At 39.4% G+C, this 19,490-nt stretch overlaps 1 protein-coding gene across 1 annotated transcript in view; it reads right to left on the bottom strand.

Annotated features, from left to right (window-relative positions):
- si:dkeyp-14d3.1 (transmembrane protein 132C) overlaps window positions 1-19,490 on the bottom strand; it is a 93,629-nt gene that overhangs the window by 33,289 nt on the left and 40,850 nt on the right. Inside the window, exon 4 of the mRNA XM_063897485.1 lies at window positions 2,017-2,203. Coding sequence (XP_063753555.1) covers window positions 2,017-2,203 — 187 coding nt within the window. The remainder of the gene's footprint in view (window positions 1-2,016; window positions 2,204-19,490) is intronic.

The following is a 19,490-nucleotide window of genomic DNA, read 5'->3' as shown; positions in this document are numbered from 1 at the left end:
CTTGGAAGAAAATTACATTGAGAAGCGAAGAGAAAATCTCATGATGGAGCAAAAATAAAATATGTAAAATTGTCCAATCAACGTCTTTTCAGAAAAAGTCTAAAGATGAAAATGTTTGAAAATAACAACACATTCTGCCATGATAGCATCTAATTCACTGAATCACTGACAGGTCCTCTGAACAGAATAGCAAATCAATGTAAGGAACAGGCAAAGTGAACACACCCAGGTCACACACACAGTTTAAAACACGTGAACCGCTATTCATCTTAATCTCATGAGACGCTCCTACCTAAATAACTCTGTCCCTAATTGATTCAGCCCAGTTTAGCAAATAATTTTAATATCAGGTTAATTGAGATGGAATGTTGCCACTGAAATGATTTATAGTGAGCCATTAAAATCCCTTCTTCTATGAACAAATGGAGCAGGATATGACTGATCGGACAGTTTCAGACTTGATTGAAGAAGTGCTTGTTAGATTCTGAAGGGGTGGACATTTTATAATAAACAATACAGGTGACTTTTTCTGTCCTTCATCCTGCCATTGAAAATACAGATTTCCTTTTTAATTAAAATAGTATTTTATTCAAAACCTGTTTTCCTATATCCATTATTATCGTAAATTCTCCTTCTTTTTGAGGGATAACACTGCAAATCAATTTTGCAATACTTTTGTCAGTTGAAGATGTAAAAGCAAACTACGTACTCCTAGAGAAAGGGAAGCAGGCAGTCGATTCATCAGTGACATAAAAAAAGATGTGAGAGAAGGAACTCGAACAATACTGCAGCATTAAACACATTTCTTCAATTATCCCGAGAATGGATCAGTGGGTGAGGATGCGTCGCATTCCTCTGAATCAAGGAGCAGCCACCCACATTCATCTATCATCCACACAGCTATGGGCAATACTTAGAGAATAACACTGACACAACAGGCAGGTCTTTATCATGCAGATCAGACGCACAGAAATAAAAAATGTATGCGTTTTTTCTTTTAGCAATCAGCGCTGATGTAGGCTTTCTTCTTAAGTCAACACACATTGAAGTTGCTCATTTGTTCACCTGAATGTTCTTGATCTGAATCAGAAGCAGTGCACTCTGGGTCGCTGAACAAAACTAGAAATGGGAAGTTCTATAGCGGGAGCTTGGTTTAATCTACACAACAGAGTACCTGCGCCTCGCTGAGGGAGGCACACAGCTTGGGGCTCCCCTCAGGCCAGAGCCAGACTACTGACCCCATCTGTGGCCTGCTGGGAGTGAGAGATGCTCATGCAACACTACATAGAGGAATTATTCAGATCCTTTACTTTAAATATAGCAATATAATAAGGTTATATTTTTATGACTTAGTATGCAGGATGGCCCTCTCCGAGTGAATCGGGGTAAATGATTGCAATATTATTACTGATGTATTAGTGTATATGCAGTTATGTTGTAGCTGGATATGGTTGACGTAATTGCAATTTTAGGTATATTATTGAGTAGTGTAGGAGGTACTCAAGAAAAGTTTTGAGTGTTATTTTTATTTATTTTCAAATAATTCGATAGCACTACAAGGACCTCTGGTGTGTGTAGGCAGGCAGGTCCAAGACCAGCATGCACATCTTTGTAGAAACTAATCACATATTTTGTATCGTGTAAAATCCTAATCCGAAATAACTTAAGCTTGACATCATTTTATTAATCGTGTGCACTGTAGTATTTTAATGCCAGAATATTTTACTCGGCAAGATGTAACAGCAAACATCCTTGGAGCTCAGCATGCTATGATGTTGTTCCTAAATTCTAAGTTGACCATCTTCTAAACACATAGCTTTAGAATACATTCATCTTTCTCCACAAGACTCCAACCAGACATGGCATAAAAGTGCAGAAAGGTATTTAAATTATGTGTTGAAAGAAAATATATGCAAATGTCCACTTGAAGTGTAAATTAAAGAATGCTGTGCTCGACATTTCACAGTGCAGCCATCTCTTTGGGAATGGCAGTGAGCTGGAAGTGGCATCACTCACCATCGCCAATGGCACGATGCCCGCCAGGGCCTCCTGCGCCAGTTTGATCTCCGTCTCAGCCTCTTGTGTGGCTGCACGACTGGACGGGTACTCCACCTGCCAGGCCATCCAGCGGCTGCCCAGCGGCTCCGGAAAGCTTTCCATTTTCAGATCCACCTGGAGCACCCTCTGAACTCCCATTTCAGATCTGCCAGATAACAGGAAAAAAGTGTCAATGAATGGTTAAGCAGATGGCTGGGTGAGAGTTGAAAAAGGGTAAAGCGTGTGTGGATGTGTTTGTGTTCCGAGGCTTATTCAATTTGCGGTCTGCTTTAATGACGGCAAACTGTTAAAGCTGATAAATGTGTCTGTGGCTGAAATCTATGACATTTTACCAACTGAGATTCTTCAAAATGTCAGGTCCCTGTGTGTTTGCCTCCCTGGTCATGACTGAGTGAACCACTTTTTTCTATATTCCACTCACAACTTTCCAAGTTGATCTGCACTGTAAATAGAACTATTATTTTATGGCTGGATCTCAGGGAAGTTCAAAGGTATGCTTCATCAGGTGTCACCCCCACTAAGATGTTGATTTTGGGGTTCGTCAACGGTGCCCTTGTTTGCTGTACTAGAGCGTACATAAACGACACATTTGGCACGATCCACAGCAGGCCCAAATTAAGTCAGACAAATTGAGAGCGTTGATAATAAAATTTCCCCGTAGCGCTATAAGTCTCTGGTGCTCAGAGTTTAAATATAGCCTGGAGGCAGAAAAGGTCAGCTTTACACGGGAGTCGGAGGAGATGGGAAATGGCACAAGATCTGTTAGCCACGTCTTGCGTGTCAAATGGCAGGACTTGGGGCCAATAAATTTCATGCATGGTCTCTGCTGCACACCAGCACAAAACAGCAGCATGTAATTCGAACATGGTGAGGGGGAGAGAGACAGAGAAGAGGCAAGATGAATAAATCCACATAGTATTTTGTTTGGAGAGAGGGGGGCCTATAACATGTATAAAATACTGTAAAGCATAAGGCAGAAAAAGAGAACTTTTAAAGCTAAATTCAGAGGTAGAATAAACAAAACATTGCTATAGAACAGATAATACATGTGAGGTACATCTTGGAAAGACAACCGAGCAAATGTATGACATCCTAAATTATAAATAGGAGACAGTAAAAACAGTAAAACAATAAATAAAGGAAAATGTTTTATCCACCGCTCTCATATTCACATAGGTCTGACACTATCTCCACATCGTGCTCATTTTATTCTGAGAGAATGAAAGATTTGTTGTGCAGCAGAACACAACAACCCAATTTTCACATCCAACAGAGGTGTGTATGAATAATTAAGACGACAACCAAATAACTTGTGTCACATTTCATAACAACGTACCAATCAGAGCACCGAGCAACTGAAGGCGTAGTACGACATCATGGACTTACATAACCCGTCCCACAATGCTTTGGGAAAAGACAAATGCTAATCTCAGGCCGGTGAAGACCGGAGGTTCATCAGGCGAACAGATGATGCACTGAACATCCAGAAATAAACATTTGAGAGTTTTTAGAGTCAACGAGCGTCACACAGGACCTGTGTCAGCCATCAGCCCAAATGGCCTACTTTCTACAGCACACGCAGCCTTTACTCCAGCAAATATCACACACTTTAGGCATGCGATTAGAAAGACAGGCAAAGAATGAAAGAGACTGCACAGCAGAAAGGTTTCATTATACACCACCAAGTACATGAGCTAAACTCCCACCTTCACAAACTTAAAGAGCCTCAAGATAAAGACAGAAAAGTTGACTGATATTTGCTTTTCCTCCCCCTTCAGAATGGCAATTATTTCCATCCTCGCATCCAGTTGGGAGAGATTAATTGTAGCTGTGAAAGTTATACATTTCGTGAGTTTTATTTTATTCCTTCCTAGAATAGAAATGCCAGAGAATTCAGGTTATTCGAAATTGAAATCGTAGATTAAAATTAGACCCTCTGCTTTATTTTAACATGCAGACAAGCTCTTAATTCAGATTAATTTTTGGTGACAGAAATATCCAATTTCAAAAGATAACAGCAATATAAATACAAGGGAAAGTGAAGGCAATAGAAGAAAAGGATCTCAGGGCAGGGCAAAGTTGAGATCAAGGGCAAAAGCGAAGACATTCAATGACATGCAAACAATCATTTGACTTTGGCCATTTTTTGCCTTTGATTAAAGAAATGAATAAAAACATTGGCAGTGTGGAGGACAAGTGTGTTTGTAATATAGTAAAACGTGTAAAAGCAATATATAATAAAAAGAAAATGTTTATGGTGCAAGTAGTTTATTTATTGCATTTTTTATTGTGACTCTTAAAAACCAAAGCTGCTGCAGGTTGTATATCAAGCTAGCCAATAAATTGAAAGACAAAAAAGAGGGAAAATTAACATTTGGTCTCTTCATACCTCATGTTGAAAACGTTTGTTTTTTTTCTATTGTCCCCTGTGCTTGACCACCATTGAATGAAACCTGATAGAAGCGTTAATGTCAGGGTGAATAAGACATTGATCCTTTACACCAGCGCCATCCTGAGCCCACCTGCCCTCTTTAAAGTCTGCTAATCACACGGAGCGCTGAGGGAAACTGTTCATTTCTCTGTCACTTCCAGCATGGGGTCTAATTCAATTAGCAGCAAAGGGCCCATGGAAGCGTGCCACACAGCTGGTCTCAGCCTGATAATTATCTGTAAACTAGCTGTGGTTCGACTGAATCTGAGGCCAGACAGACGACCAGAGGGCAGCCAAAGGCAATAGAGAGGGGCTCAGTAGATAACAGGCCTTAAAGTTGGAAGCAGCTGGCCCTTTGGCTTTAGAGACCAAAATGGAGAGTGAATAAGACTTGACAAGGTGCTGCCCGAGACCGCTGACAGCTGACTCCCTGAGAATAGCAGAGAGATGGCTGTGAGGATGCTGTTTAGGCACATTCAGGATGCACATTCATCACCACAACACTAGCAGATTTCTTGGATACACAGTGACACACAATGAAACATAAGTGTGTAGCTTATTACCATAATGTGCCTCTGTCACTTATTCATAGTAAAAAAGTAGAAAAACCTAACCGAATTGCAAGAAATTGGTTAAGGTTGTTAAATGAATTGGCAAAAAAAGGAAGGATCTTGTAAATGAAGCAAATAGTAATCATAAAGTATCTTTTAATGGGAAAAAAAGGGTAAGGTAAACAAATAACACAACGGAGCATTTCTAATGATCCCCATGGTTAGCTGTTACTATTGATGATGGGTTTTTTATTTGTTGATTATATCCTATAAATGATGTATAAAATATACATCTGTATCCTCAAAATGATCAAAAAAAGGATCGGTTTAAGATGCTAGAGTATGTCTATATATCAAGATGACAATGTATAGCCAATGGTTAAGATAAGTTACAGATTCAATTGTGAAGACTTGTAAAAGTAAACTCAGTCACCACTATTGTAGCGCTATAGGGCTATAGGGTTATAGGGATAACAGTTGGCTAACCAATACACATTAGAGTAGCTACATTGCTTTCCATATCCACAGTAATAACTCTCTTTGTTTAGTTGTTGGCTTTAAATGACCACATGAGTTTTGGGAGTGTATCAAATATATAGTTCAAGATGAAATTAGTCTTTAAAATGACTAAATGCTATATCTCTTCTTTATATGAGCATGTCCTCTGCAAGTACTATTTATTTTCAGTATTGCAGTTGGCTCATTGGCTTATATTTTTGTGGGAGAAACAGTAAGAGGAGAAGATTGATAGCACCCTCAGAAATAGCTTTCGGTCTAAAGTTTCCCAAAAGGTCTGACCATTGCTTCAATCGTTTGATCTCTAAAATGTCAGAAATGCTAAAAAATATACATCACCATCTCCTACAGCTCAGGGTGATGTCTTTTAATAACCATTTTTTGCCTGACAAACAGCCCATAGGCTTCAGAAATTCAAGTTTTTATGATAAATAACACAGCAACAGCGAATCCTGACAATTGAGAGGATGAAATGGAGTTCAAAGAAAGTCTGCCACCGTCTATATGTCCTTTTTGCCAATGAATTGTCTGAGACTCTGTTCCTTTAAATGTTTAGCCAATTATCTAATTAGTTGCTGATTACTTTTGTGTCAATCATATTGATTTACCAATTATTGGTTCCTATCCTGGTCCCAATTATCAAAAGGTCAGGAGGTATCAGCAGGTAACTTTCAAGTTTAGACAAATAGTTTAACTTGGCACAATATTTTCAACATCTTCCACATGTCCTTTCCTAATGGATCATCAACAAATCCAGACTTCCATTGATCAGCTGTCATCTCTTATTACACAGTCCAAAAAGCTCTTTGCAGAGGTGATTCAGCTCTGTCTTATCTTGATGAAACACGTTAGAGCTCTTTTGAATTTACACTGCAAGAAGGTTAAAGAAAGATAGATTTAAATGTCAAAGTGAACAAACAGAAAAAGGACAAAGTTATTGGAAGAATTCCCTTTTTAGCAGATTTCTCTGGAGAAAGAGCTGTAATTGAAAGAGCTTCTTTTGTTCCATTATCAAACTCACTGTGTCTATGTGACACTCCTTGTTTAATCTCTCCCTGATGTGATAGGATCCTTGTGCCCACTGTCACACCCGATGGGGATTAGAGAATAAGAGAGGGATAGACATAGAGTCTTTGAAAAAAGTGACATTTTCAGGTCCAATTTAGGAATTTCTCAGCTTGTACATCAAGTACTCCAGACATTCATCTTCTTCACATAATCGCAACATAGGTTTTTGCCAAAACACATGAGCACAGGCTTTTGTATTTTTCATGTATAATAAACATGAAGAAGGATGTAGAGTACAAACCACGAAGGGCCATGACAAACATTGACAGAGCAGCACGTAACACGCTGAATTCCTGGAACAAGAGATGTTTAACAGGAACACAATGGCAGATGAAGATGCATAATGCAGGCTCCTGGAAGCACAGCATGCCATCCATGGCAGTGTCAGGCAGCTGGATGTGTGTGTGTTTTTGTGTGTGTGTGAGGTGGTGCCTCATGGAAACTCTGAACTACTTGTGGAGGCAAAAAAATAATCAAATTTGTGGCTTCAGTGGTGCCTGAAAGCAGCACCTTGAAGCGCTGCTGTTCTCATGCTCTGTCACCTGGAACAGCAATAAACCAGTCAGCACAATGAAGCCTGGATACACACACACACACACACACACACACACACACACACACACACACACACACACACACACACACACACACACACACACACACACACACACACACACACACACACACACACACACACATTGTACCCAAGAGCAACCAAGCATCTGAATGTGTGTCTGCAAACACTGTGGACCTAATCACTCACGCTAGATGTTTGTTTTCTCAATCTAATACAAACATCAATATGCAACAAATGTCTCAACTATGAAATAAAATGTCTGCTACATGTGTTCACTTCTCCATAAAACCCTTTACAACATGCAAGTACTACAGCTTGTGAAATGCATATCAGTTGCTAGACTCAAATATGTTTATGCTGTTGTGTCAACAAGCTCAAGTACACAACATCGTACTGCTGCAAACAGGAGTACTACGAGACTGAAAAACATGCATTTCACAAATCTAATTTATACAACTACAAAAAGCTCGATTTAGGAACACAAATACCCTTTACTGTATTTCCACTACCAAATATCCGGGGACATATTTTCTGGATTACATTATTATTAGTAATTATAACGTCTAACATCTTCCTTCTTCATCCTAACGTTTTGTTGTTTGACAATTGATCAAAACCCCCCAAAATGATGTATAAATGACTCCCTTGGAAAATCAAGACCCAGAATCTGTTTTTTTGCTTGAAAATGACTCAATGATTGATCCTCTCTAAATTAATTCATTAGGGGCCTATTTGAACACTAATCCTTTAAGCTCAACACCATTTACTATCGTTGGTGGCTTTTGTTTTTAATCCATCTCATAAACTATATTTTTTAAATTGCAGTTTCTTGATAACCTCAATAATACCACATTTAAGAACATGGACTGTAATTATAAAGTCATGTTTTCAAGTTGTTAAAAACCAACAATTTCCTTTTTAAAATCTCCAAAAAACCCAGTGATGTTTTGTCGATTGAAGTGATCTCATTCAGAATGAAGGTAATGTGAAGGACAGATAAGATTGGTGAAAACCAGACACCTGAACAGTTAATAAGATATGTCATAAGATATTTAAGACCTCTTTTTTCAAAAGACATGTAATATCATCCTGATGAATAGTCCATGAATGAAACATGAAGTGAATTATCCCAGACCACTTCCAATAAGAATCCCCCTCAGAGGTCAGCACCTCAGTCTTTTTGGGTCTGATTTCTGAGAAAAGAACCAAATGGTCACAGTAAGCAGCACAGTCCCTCTGCTGAGGAAACCCATCAGAAACCACCCTCCTTAAGTCACATCACCTCGACTCTCTGATTAGCTGCTGTGCAATCAGAGCAAATCACTCAGACCCATTTTTGCTGTGGATACATGCTGTGAAACTATTCGTCATTGATTTGAAAAGTAGAAAAGAAATATGTCATATGGGCTGGATTTCAATTGGATATTTCTGATAATAATAATATTCATGAAAAGCACAATTTCACGGAGTAGTTTGAGTGAGAACTGCACAGTGTGTGGGAGAGACATTTTGGGATTATAGCCTTTGCAGACCATCTACATGCATAAAAACCTATATAACAGATAGGGGTAACCCCAAAAAGCATAGTAGGGCCCCTTTAAACTACTGCTTCGGCAGAGGAAACTTGAGTGCAAAGCCAGGAATGGTAACTCCATTACTATCTTTACAGTAATAATTTTCCATTGTGTTCCTGTGAAAGTACAGCAAGAGAGATGGTGGAGAAAAGTCCAAAGGTTGGAAGAGAGGGGTATGGAGGAAGCGTAAGAGGGATATCACCCTGGGATACATTTGCACAGGGGACCTTTTCAATTCGGCCTTTTCCAGAATAATAAGGGAGATATGTGACAGGATGAGAAAAAAGGTGTAAACTCCCCCTGATATACTTTCAAATAAAGAGAAGACAGCAATGAGAATAATAGTGATAAATGTCAGCAGGGTGTAGCTGACTGTGGCTCCGGTTCATGGTTATGTATTGTATGAAGTGGCCACAAGAGAAGAGATGAGAGTTAGAGTTGCATAAAAGAGAGAGACATGGCAAAATAATACTGGTAATTTTAGATAATAGGCTGGATTTGTGAGGATTTAAAAAAAAAATAGGCCTTCTGATAGAGAAAACATTAAAAGAGAGTTCAATGATTTAATTTTAAAGGCCAGAAACAAACTATTGTGCCAGACAGTGAAAAGTTCATTTGTGTTATGCTCTTGTTGCCACATGTTCTTAACAACTGTAGATTAGAAGTGGGAAAAATTCACAAAATGACAATCAAATGTTTGCAGTCATACATGTATCGTATGCCCTGGTAGAAAAAAAATGTAAACTTTCCTTTAGGTTAAACACAAAGCAAGAAAAGCGAATTAAATGCACCTTTTACTCCCTTCCACCTGACAGCAGCAACTTGTTCCTGTAGCAGTACGAGGGCTCTCCAGGATGTAAGCTATAAAGATCCCTCTGTACAAAGTGCCTGCTGGTGGGAGCCACCTAACATTAAGTTGTCAAAATGACATTGAAAACGGCACCAATTTTACATTTGATTAAACCTTTATACCAAGCTGCCTCTGAACATACGGGTTTGTGTTGGGAGTGTGGGCTTACGTGTGTGTGTGTGTGTGTGTGTGTGTGTGTGTGTGTACGTACGTACATACAGTATGTGTGTACATGCATCTACGTGCTTGTGGAATTCGGAATTCAAACATGTGGATGTGTTTCATATATGAAGGCTGCATTGATACAATCAAGGAAGCTAAAGCATTATTCATGTTGCTATAATTTCCTCCAACATCTGAAACTAATACCTTTGATTTATGGCGTGTCAACTGACATAATTTAAACAATTTAAACTGGCAAAAAAAATACAGAGGAATGCTAAACTGGGCTGAAAAAAAGGAGCTCTCGGTTTTAAATGCTGTGTTGAAGATGTGTATGTTAAAGTAACACACTTTAACACAACAGGCATACATCTTTTAACATGTGTTTAGACAAATTCAACACTGTCAGACTCTCCTGAGCACAACACTTTGCACAGATGTTGAATAGTAACACGAGTGAAATGTTTTAAGAAGAAGCAAAGTTGTGATGTAAGTGACTCAAACTGCAGCGTTATATCAGATCTAATCTCCTAAGGAGCCACAAAAGGCTTTCTTAAACTTGACTTCAAATATACAGGAAACTCCACAACGCGAGTAAACACATTTTGAAGTGTACATCACTTGAATTTCTGCTTGAAATGATCTCCTTTTCTGCTATATGTTTGTTTGTGATGGTATCCAGTGGTGATAAATAACTACATTTACTGAAATATTGTACAATTCTAATGTTATTGTGTTGAGCGTCTTTTTACTGCTGCTCAACCACATGCTTAACTTTGTTCTTTACTCATAATCCATTTACAAAATATGATGTTACAGATGAAAGAACGTAAAAGTACATAAAGCAGTTCAGCTGCATTGACCTTGATGTGTAATCCAATAATGTTGAGTAAAATAAAAAATAAAAAACACTAATTTTTCTAGATAGTACTGCTGTACAGTACTGCTATGCAGAGATTTGCAGTGTAGCTTTGCTAATATTTTCCATTATTCTGCCACCTCTTTCTGAAACCAGAGCCCAGTCTACTCTGATTTGTTAGCTGGCTAGCTCTGTTGCGATTGGTCAACCGTTTAGAGGTGTCTCGCCCCTTAGCCTATCACGTATAATATGTTTGAGCGCCAGTCACTATTAGCACAAGTGTTACATAGTGATGTCACTATGTATGGGGGGTAAACAAAGGAGTCCAATAGAAGCAATTTAGGCGTAGGGGGGAGTGTGTAGGAGAGAAACTCCCTCTGGAGGGAACTTTGGGATTGAAGCCTTTGCAGACCATTTACATGCAGTAAAACCTATATATCACAATACAGGAAAGGGAAACCCCCCCACAAATGAATAGGGCCCCTTTAAACAATGTGTTTGGGTTTCTGACAATAAACCCTTGTGTTCAGTCTTTTTCCTCATATCCACTTATTTTTCACAAAATATAATACAACAAATCATGCTGAAACACAGTAAGACACTGCTACTTCCAAAAGTGTGTTCTGCACTGTATTGCTTTGTTCTTTCTAATTGCCAAGAAATACAATCTGGGCCATTTTTATTTCCATTTATCTTATTCTCGGGGAGCTCATAGAAAAGGTTGGGCTGTTTCATTTCAAATAACCTACAGTGCCTAAATTAATAGGCATCAGATTCCTTTTAATTTAATCATTTATTCTTTACCCCTTTCTACCGTGCACACAGAGAAAAGGGCTGAGTACTATTAATTATACGATTATAATGAACCACGGGATCAAAACCGAGGGCTTCTGGCTTGTGTGCATCAAACCCAATAAGGGGATCACATTTCTGATTAGCTTAACAGTGTTCTGCAGCATTCATCAGCCCACATATTCAACTCCCACACACACACACACACACACACTCACTCGCTGCTCTTTCTCTCTCCTCAGCTGGTCTCGCTCCCTCTCTTAATCATGTGAACTGTCACACATGATTAAGAGAACATGAAAAAAGTCAAAAAAAAATTAAATACTGACATACAGAATGTGGCCTTGAATTGGACACAGAAGAGATTTTTTTCATTGCTGTCATCACTCAAATCTCCATTAAAACTGTTTAGTTGGAAGGTTGGTCAACTTCTTCACAAAGAAAAAAGCAATACTTTACATTTCAGAAGTGCGATATAATGCTGCGGCAAGAAATCGGAAACACTTTATCTCCAGACAGGGAAGATGGTTAAAAGCCAATTTGTATGGGGGCGGGATAACGAGAGGAAGGACGCTGGTTGTAAAAGGTATGAGTGTGTCAGGAGGGGAATACACCGTTATTACATTTGTTTCTTAACTTGTTTCAGATTGCCTTGAGGGACACAAGACGCCGTCTGTTAGCCAGTGGCAGATCAATTCCCAGACAACAAAATCTCATCTTGGAGCTAATGAAATGCACCATGCCAACAATTGTCTAATCAAAACTAAATGCTTCTCTGCAGTGCAACATCATTAGAGCGCATCAGCTGAAGGAGGCTCTGTGGTGTAATGGATCCCTAACGACGGCAGCTATCATCACCGGTGACCTCAGACCTTTGTGCATTAGACATCACTTCTCAGTCAATTGCTCTCTATATCTGTCTTAGTCATAGAAAAGCTGTCCTAATAGCAAATTCCAATATAATAATGTGCTACTTGTCCAGACAGTTACACTCAATTTTCCTCACATCAAAGCACTCATCTCAAGGCTGGATAACAGGCATTTAGCACTGGGAATGGCAAGCAAGGTTGCTGATAACTCATCCACACACACACACACACACACACACACACACACAGACACACACACACACACTAGGGGGCAGCAGACACTGAGCCCTGGGGCACTGATGCAAATGTTTGTGCAGATAAACTCTCCCCCCTCCCTCCATCCTCTACAAGCTCCCCCAGGTCGATCTGCGGGTGACATCATGTGACCGGCTGGGCCTGTCTTTGCACCTGCAGGTGCTGTGACACTGGCAGAGCCTGTCCTCCTCTCGAAAAGTCCTTAAAGACCCACAAAACCTTGGGTCCTTTCAGCTCTGCCACCGTTGGCATGGCAACAGAACCTGGATAACACACAGGCGTCATTGACCAGAGGCGCCCAGACCATCGGATCAATGTTACTCTATTACAACCTGTGCTTTACCCCACACCTTTCTTGTCGGGGAAAGTTAAGCTTGGTCTGTTGGACAAAAGAAAGGGGGAAAGAGTCAAAAGGATCAGCTCAATATTACAGCATGTGTAAGCAAGCAGGTCAGAGGTAAATAAGGACAAGCAAAACATGGTCTGTACCAACATATACAGTAATGAAAGCGCAAAACGCTATAGAGAGGGGGCAAACATGTAACACAACATGTGTATTGTGTGTTCACCAACATCTGTTCACATCTGAATAATCACATGCAAACACACTTAAATATAAGTCACATTCCTGCTGATTCACAGTTAAACATATGTAAACAGAGCTGCTCTGTTTGTGATAATTACAGTGTTGGTGAGGAAGGGATGCAGAGGCTGTGTGGGCATGATTGCCTTGTACCTCAGTCTTAATGCAGTGCCAGGCATCAGAGGGGTTAGGGGTGATGAGGGAGTCTGCTCCTGCAAAACTCCTACCTTCTAAGGAATCCTTATGAGATCCATTTTTTTGTTTCAGGGACTCAAAATAAGTCTGTGTTAAAGCCAAACACTTTATACTGACTTAATTAAAAATCAGCGAAAAATGGTTTGCATGCACACCTTCTAGAGATTGGCATCCAAATGTTTTCAATAATTCTTACATTTCATTGCACATTTGACCGATTGTGCAAATTACTATACGTGTTGTGTAGCTGTCCAACTAGAAAGGTTTGCTGAATTAGCAGCTTGTTCATTTGAAGGCACTTTGAACGATTTCTAACAACGATCCGACTGTTCATTTACTTCAACGTGACATAACATAAATTAAGAGTAAGAATAGGCTACTTGTCTGTATTACAGTTAATAGACTGATTCTGAAGTAACTTGACTGCTCCAAGGACTCGATCTGCATCAGAAATGTGCAAGCTCTCCTCAGAGAGAGTCTGTAAATGCCTTAAAAGTCTCTCTGTACATAAACATTACTGCACATGGACACACTGGCAGTCTGAAGCCAATTAACAGTAAGATAAGTTAACATTTTGGATTCCTAAAATCCCTGAGCAGCTTTCACAGGCTCTAAGAACTGAGCTTATGGACCCTGATGGCCATTTTTAAACACATGAGTAGCATTTTATAGTTTCAAAGCGCTATATCAGCAACTCCTCCCAGTATACAACTCCCAGTCATGAGTGCATTAAGGTATTAGAGAGAACTTAGTCCCTTTTTATGCATCATTTAATGAGCTCAGTGCTAAATAACTACCAGAGCAATTATACACACAACAGGCCTACTGTATATCCCTGCACACACCGCATCCACTTCAGTAAACGCAGCAACAATACAAACCTAGACAGGACGTTCCATAAATCAAAGTGCAAATGTAATCAAATCTGATCAGGTCCATATATAAAAAAGGAAAAGATCCTACAAGTACTAATAATACGCACATCAGTAGGCTTATCCAGGCAGAATTTCTCATTGATCAGCAGTTAGTAACGGAAAAAATCTGCCTTCAAACACCTAGAGGTCTGTGTGTAGAAATGAGACATTGATCCATAATTAGAAGCACTCAGTCATGAAACTAAAGACAAATTAAAGAAAGAAAGCTTTAATGGCATTTACATATTCAACACAGCTATTCAGTGCCGCCTGCCGACTTACAGCTTGTGGGAGATGGAGGGTTGATCCGGAGGACGTGAAGAGTCAAGTTAGATCACGCTATGATAGACTGAGGACAAGTGTCGGAAATGTCTGACTGCATCAGCGTAAGCCGCTCGCATGTCATGACTAAGATGCTATTCAGGCTTTGAGACTCATTGACAAACAAATCAGCAATAAAAAAACATTCATACTTGCATCAAGGTCTTTTAATGACGGTAAATCATGAATGTAGTCTCGCCACACGTAGCTATAAAGGTATTGAAGTAATCGCTAAACCGGGGAGCTTCTGTGAGTGTCTTTTCAGTGCGACCTCCACAAGCCTTTTGATTCTTTACTATCACTTGGGGTTGGAACTTCAATCACTCACATGCAGTCTATGTGTGTAAACGCTGATGTACACCTTTTTCTCTGTATGTGCCGAGCGTTTGTTTGTGCAGGTTCAAGGTGGAGGGATGTGACATGTACGAAGTGTGGCATCTCATCGGGAGGCATGTACATGTCTGCTGGTCCTGCTGTGTTGGAACACTCAGGGTGCTGCTTCTGATACCCCTGAGGCTCACTGAGGTGTACACACCGCCTGATTACGTGTCAGGGCTGGTAAGTCCGGCTAAACGGGCGAGAGGAGACCCTACAGTGGCATCCTATACTTTTCCTTTGCACGTTATCTGTTGGACAGAGCTCCTGCTTTCAACCTGTTAGGCTGGGAATGATAACAGAGGACAGTGAAAGATTGCTTGTCAGGGTTGCCACGCACAAGTGCTGTGGTGCAGACGAGCGGATGTGACTAGTGCCTTCTCTGTTTGTCTTCTGGTTTATTGAATCTGCTCAGAGCTGCCCATTTGTGTTCTACGTGCTGAGCTCTTCAACATCCCTTCCGTTATCCTCCTTTCTTCTCATAATACATCTTCTATACCTTTCTCAACAGCCCAGGGCCTGTTTTAATAGGCCTATTTAAATATTTGTCCTGCGCAGGTTGGGGAAATAAAAAACGCTTTGGTGCCAGACAACGCATTTCGTTAAGTGGCATAGGCTTTGGTGTTAAAGCCAATCCTCTTGAAGGCCAAGCTAAACTGGGGTTAATTGGAGCCAACTGTAGGCTAAGGTTTCTTTTCCTATAGAGTCAGATAAATCTAGTGCAGGAGCTTTTGTGATGAATTTGACTGGCAGTAATAAAGAGTGTTAGAGCTCATTCTCACTACTTAGTTGTTAAAACATCAGAAGAGAGTGCTGAACGAGGGAAACCTCATTGCAATGCAAAGTACTTGTTTAATAGACACTACAAAGATGTAATTAGAAGAGAATCAGCAAGGATGTTTTGAAAGTGTGTACACAATTGCATGTTTACACCTCAGCCCTCATTGCCTTTGTGGCTGACTATAACCTGCAGCAAGCACAGCAACTATTTTGATCCAACCACAGGTCTAAACTCTGTCTGTCTGCTCAGAAAACGTAAGACAAATATCTGCAGAGGGTACAGTCATACATTTATTTATGGAAGAAGAGCACAGGAAATAAATCCATGCTGTGCTTATTTGTAGCTTTCATTCATAACACTAAAGAATTTGAAAACAAAACTGGAAGCTCCTGATCATTCACAGAGGGGGGACGTCAATTAAGGAAGGACATTGTGATCTAATCAGTCTAACAAATCTAGTTAATTAGACATTTTCATTACTTAGTTTTTAAAATAAATCACAGACAAATGCTTGGTATTCAGACCTCAATTTAGAGTGTAAATATTTGTACAAAAGAAAATGTATTAATAAAGCTATCAATAATACATACCGTTTAACTATTAGCCAATTTGATTTGTAATAATGTCATCATTTTACACCATAAAGTTGTTATTCTCTGACCTGCTGTCACTTACATCTGTCCATTTTTTTATATAAGTAGTCAGTAGGGTCTTTAGCCTATCAGAATACTTGTATTTCTGTATATGTAATAGTAATTACACTGTCAGTTTAAATGGGAAAAGGATTTTAAAAAGTCACATCTTGACAGGCAAATGATGTTCATATAAGTCACTGCTTCCGAATTTGCTCATGCTACTTCAATTTTAAAGGCATAATGATCTAAAGGTGAATAGTTCAGGTTGTTTTCTTGGTTAATTTTATGCAAACATCTTGTATTAACTCACAACAAAAACAAAACAACAAGACAAAACTGACTTGTAGATATGAGTCATGGTGGAGCTGCTCAGTTTTGCAATTAAATCACATATGCAATTAAATGTAAAAATGCATTGTTTTTATTTTTGTAAAGCACTTTGAAATGAAAAATATACATTTATATATAAAATGTTTTTATATAATTAGTTTTTACTAAAAGCCATTGTACAGTAAGTAGACACAAACACAGACACAGACAAAGAAAAGCTCTGGTAATGCAACACTCCAAACCGGTAGCCATGATCTAATCCTTAGAAGGATTAACCTCTAAGAGCAGGATATTCACTCATAAACCTCTATAAATCTGAAACACATGAATTCTCCAGAACACATGCAAACCTCAATCTGTCTCTCCACTACACACAGACGTGGCGGCAACAAACAAACTCTCATGCACAGCTTCTACAATGGCGTGATCTGAGAAAATCCGAGCTACTATGCAATTAAAGTGTTTTACATATTACTGACAAACCATTCAGGTCACAGTGGGTAGCCTTTGAGAATGGTTACCTAACTTCATGGCCACTTGTTGTGGTTGTATATAATGAAGATCAAAACTTCCCCATTGAGTGTTATTCCTGTCTGATTGGGGAACTGGGGGAAAGTGCAATAAGGCCCACTGGGACAATATTTCCAATATATTGTTTCCTTGGCAATGGAAGACAAAAGCAGCCTGAACAGTAAGATGTAATCTGGGCTGACTGCTGTAATCAGCCCGCTGTCCTGGGAAGAAATCTCTGCTCCACTCCTGATAAAGGAAACAAAAGCACATCTATTCTATTAGGTACAATTTGAATGTTCATTTTCCTCCAACATTACAATATGTAACCTAATAACACCCCCACTGTTCACTCAATCTTGATGAAAGAAAAAATAGAGCAACAGTAAGAAGCTGTTCCACGCCTAGGCTGTAACACACATGCATTTTGTGCACCTCATTTCTATCATTGAGAGTTGACTGAGGACACAGAGCAGTGTAGACAGTTGTGTGTTAGTAAATACAGCCAGTGAAGCTCCGGTGAGAGTGTTTACGGTAAATGGAGGCTAGTGGGAATAGGGCTGATTCATTATTAAGGGTGTTAGCATTAAGGCTGTCAAGTTTGGCCCTAATGTAATTGGGCTATTTCAGCCTTGATTTATGCAGCATTATACAGAATTAAGGCACACAGCATGATACTCATTCTCGGTGCTGCTGCATGGTTTAAAACTGCACAAATCAAGAGGCATTAGCAAGTAATTTGAAATCAAGTAAAATATCACAGAATTAGCTTCAACATTGTAATGCATGATTTGTTCGCCATCTCTGTAACTGGACTTTTAACATCTGTGGAGCAAAGCTCATAGGCTTGCATTTCTGAGAGAACCTCAGATATCAGAGAAGGATTGTGACATCCACATTCCCATATTTTTTAAATAAAATTCAGGAGCCTTGAGCACTGAAAAAGCTATTCTGGGCTCCTTGTTTCATTGCAGTTTTGCTGTAAATGTCACAAACTATAAATAATTATTACGTTAAAGGTTCTCCAGACTTTGAAATTAAGATAAATTGTGGGGTCGCTGCCAAATCTCACCCGTTATTACATTGCTGTATGACTTTTCTCCCTCTGGGATCCTTACCATTCACTTTGATGAGATTTACAAGCTTGCTTTAGAGGAAAAGTCGTGTATCTTTATGGCGAAATTAATGTATGTTGAATTCAATTATATTAATCCCAACTCTATGCAGATTTGATTTAATGTAAAACAGGGCCACGCTGAGACCGTTTGAAGTTTGGAAAATTAAAAAAGATATTTAAAATATATGTCCTCCCCATCTTCTCCCCCTCCTCTCCACTCTTAGCTGGCTCTCTTGAGGAGTGGCTGTATGAGTGGACGACGTGCTGTCCCTCTATGGGTGTGGTGTGGGGGATTAATGAAGTGGTGGCTCACAGGAGAGATCCATCTGCACCCAGGCAATCTTAATGAACTACCAAGGCCGAGACATGGCACTTTCACTGAAGCCACCACTTATAGCTTATGACATGCTGAGGATGCAGGTCTGCTTTTGTTTTGAATGGGTTCGCCTTTAATGGTGACAAAGTGAACTTTTCAATCTACCAGAGTGCATTTATGCCAGTATTGTGTGTACACAGAGCAATTCTGTCCCTTTCTATAGGGACTCATTTTGATTCCTTTGACGCACTGTAGCACAATCACTGAAAATCTCAACCTGTCAAAGAAAGGACGCCATGCTCACTTCAAGATACAATGGAAGGATGAAAAATGATCTGCATATATATGCGGCTATAAATGCACACTTACGACCCAGCAATGTCATCTCTCATCAATCAGGCTCCTACAACAAATAGAAGATGAATATACATTGAAGGACAAACCATTATTCGTTCGACATATTATTTTACAGCAATTCAATTATTTCTTATTATTTCTTTTTAAAGGACAGAAATCATACAACAACATTTAAATAAATCTCCTTCTTGCACTGCACATACATAGTTTGCAAAAATATGAAATTATTTGAAGATTCACATCCTCACCCGCTTTTGATATTTAGAAGAGTTGGAAATATTTGATTGGAGCATCAATAAGGGACATTTCTGCTTATAGTTGGGAAAAACAGGTGTGATCTACAATAACAGCAACAATGGGGCCATCCCATAAGTTACAACAGTGAAGAAGCACATAAGAGCAAGGACCTCTTAAATAAACTGCAATCATCATATAGTGTATGATGGGTACTGTGATAGGTCAAAATATCTGCTATAGTTTCTTTAGATGTAGAG

Source organism: Eleginops maclovinus, chromosome 12 (assembly GCF_036324505.1).
Source record: "Eleginops maclovinus isolate JMC-PN-2008 ecotype Puerto Natales chromosome 12, JC_Emac_rtc_rv5, whole genome shotgun sequence".
Classification (NCBI taxonomy): domain Eukaryota; kingdom Metazoa; phylum Chordata; class Actinopteri; order Perciformes; family Eleginopidae; genus Eleginops; species Eleginops maclovinus.
The sequence above is the reverse complement of the archived record's forward strand: the minus strand, read 5'-3'. Positions and strand labels throughout refer to the sequence as shown.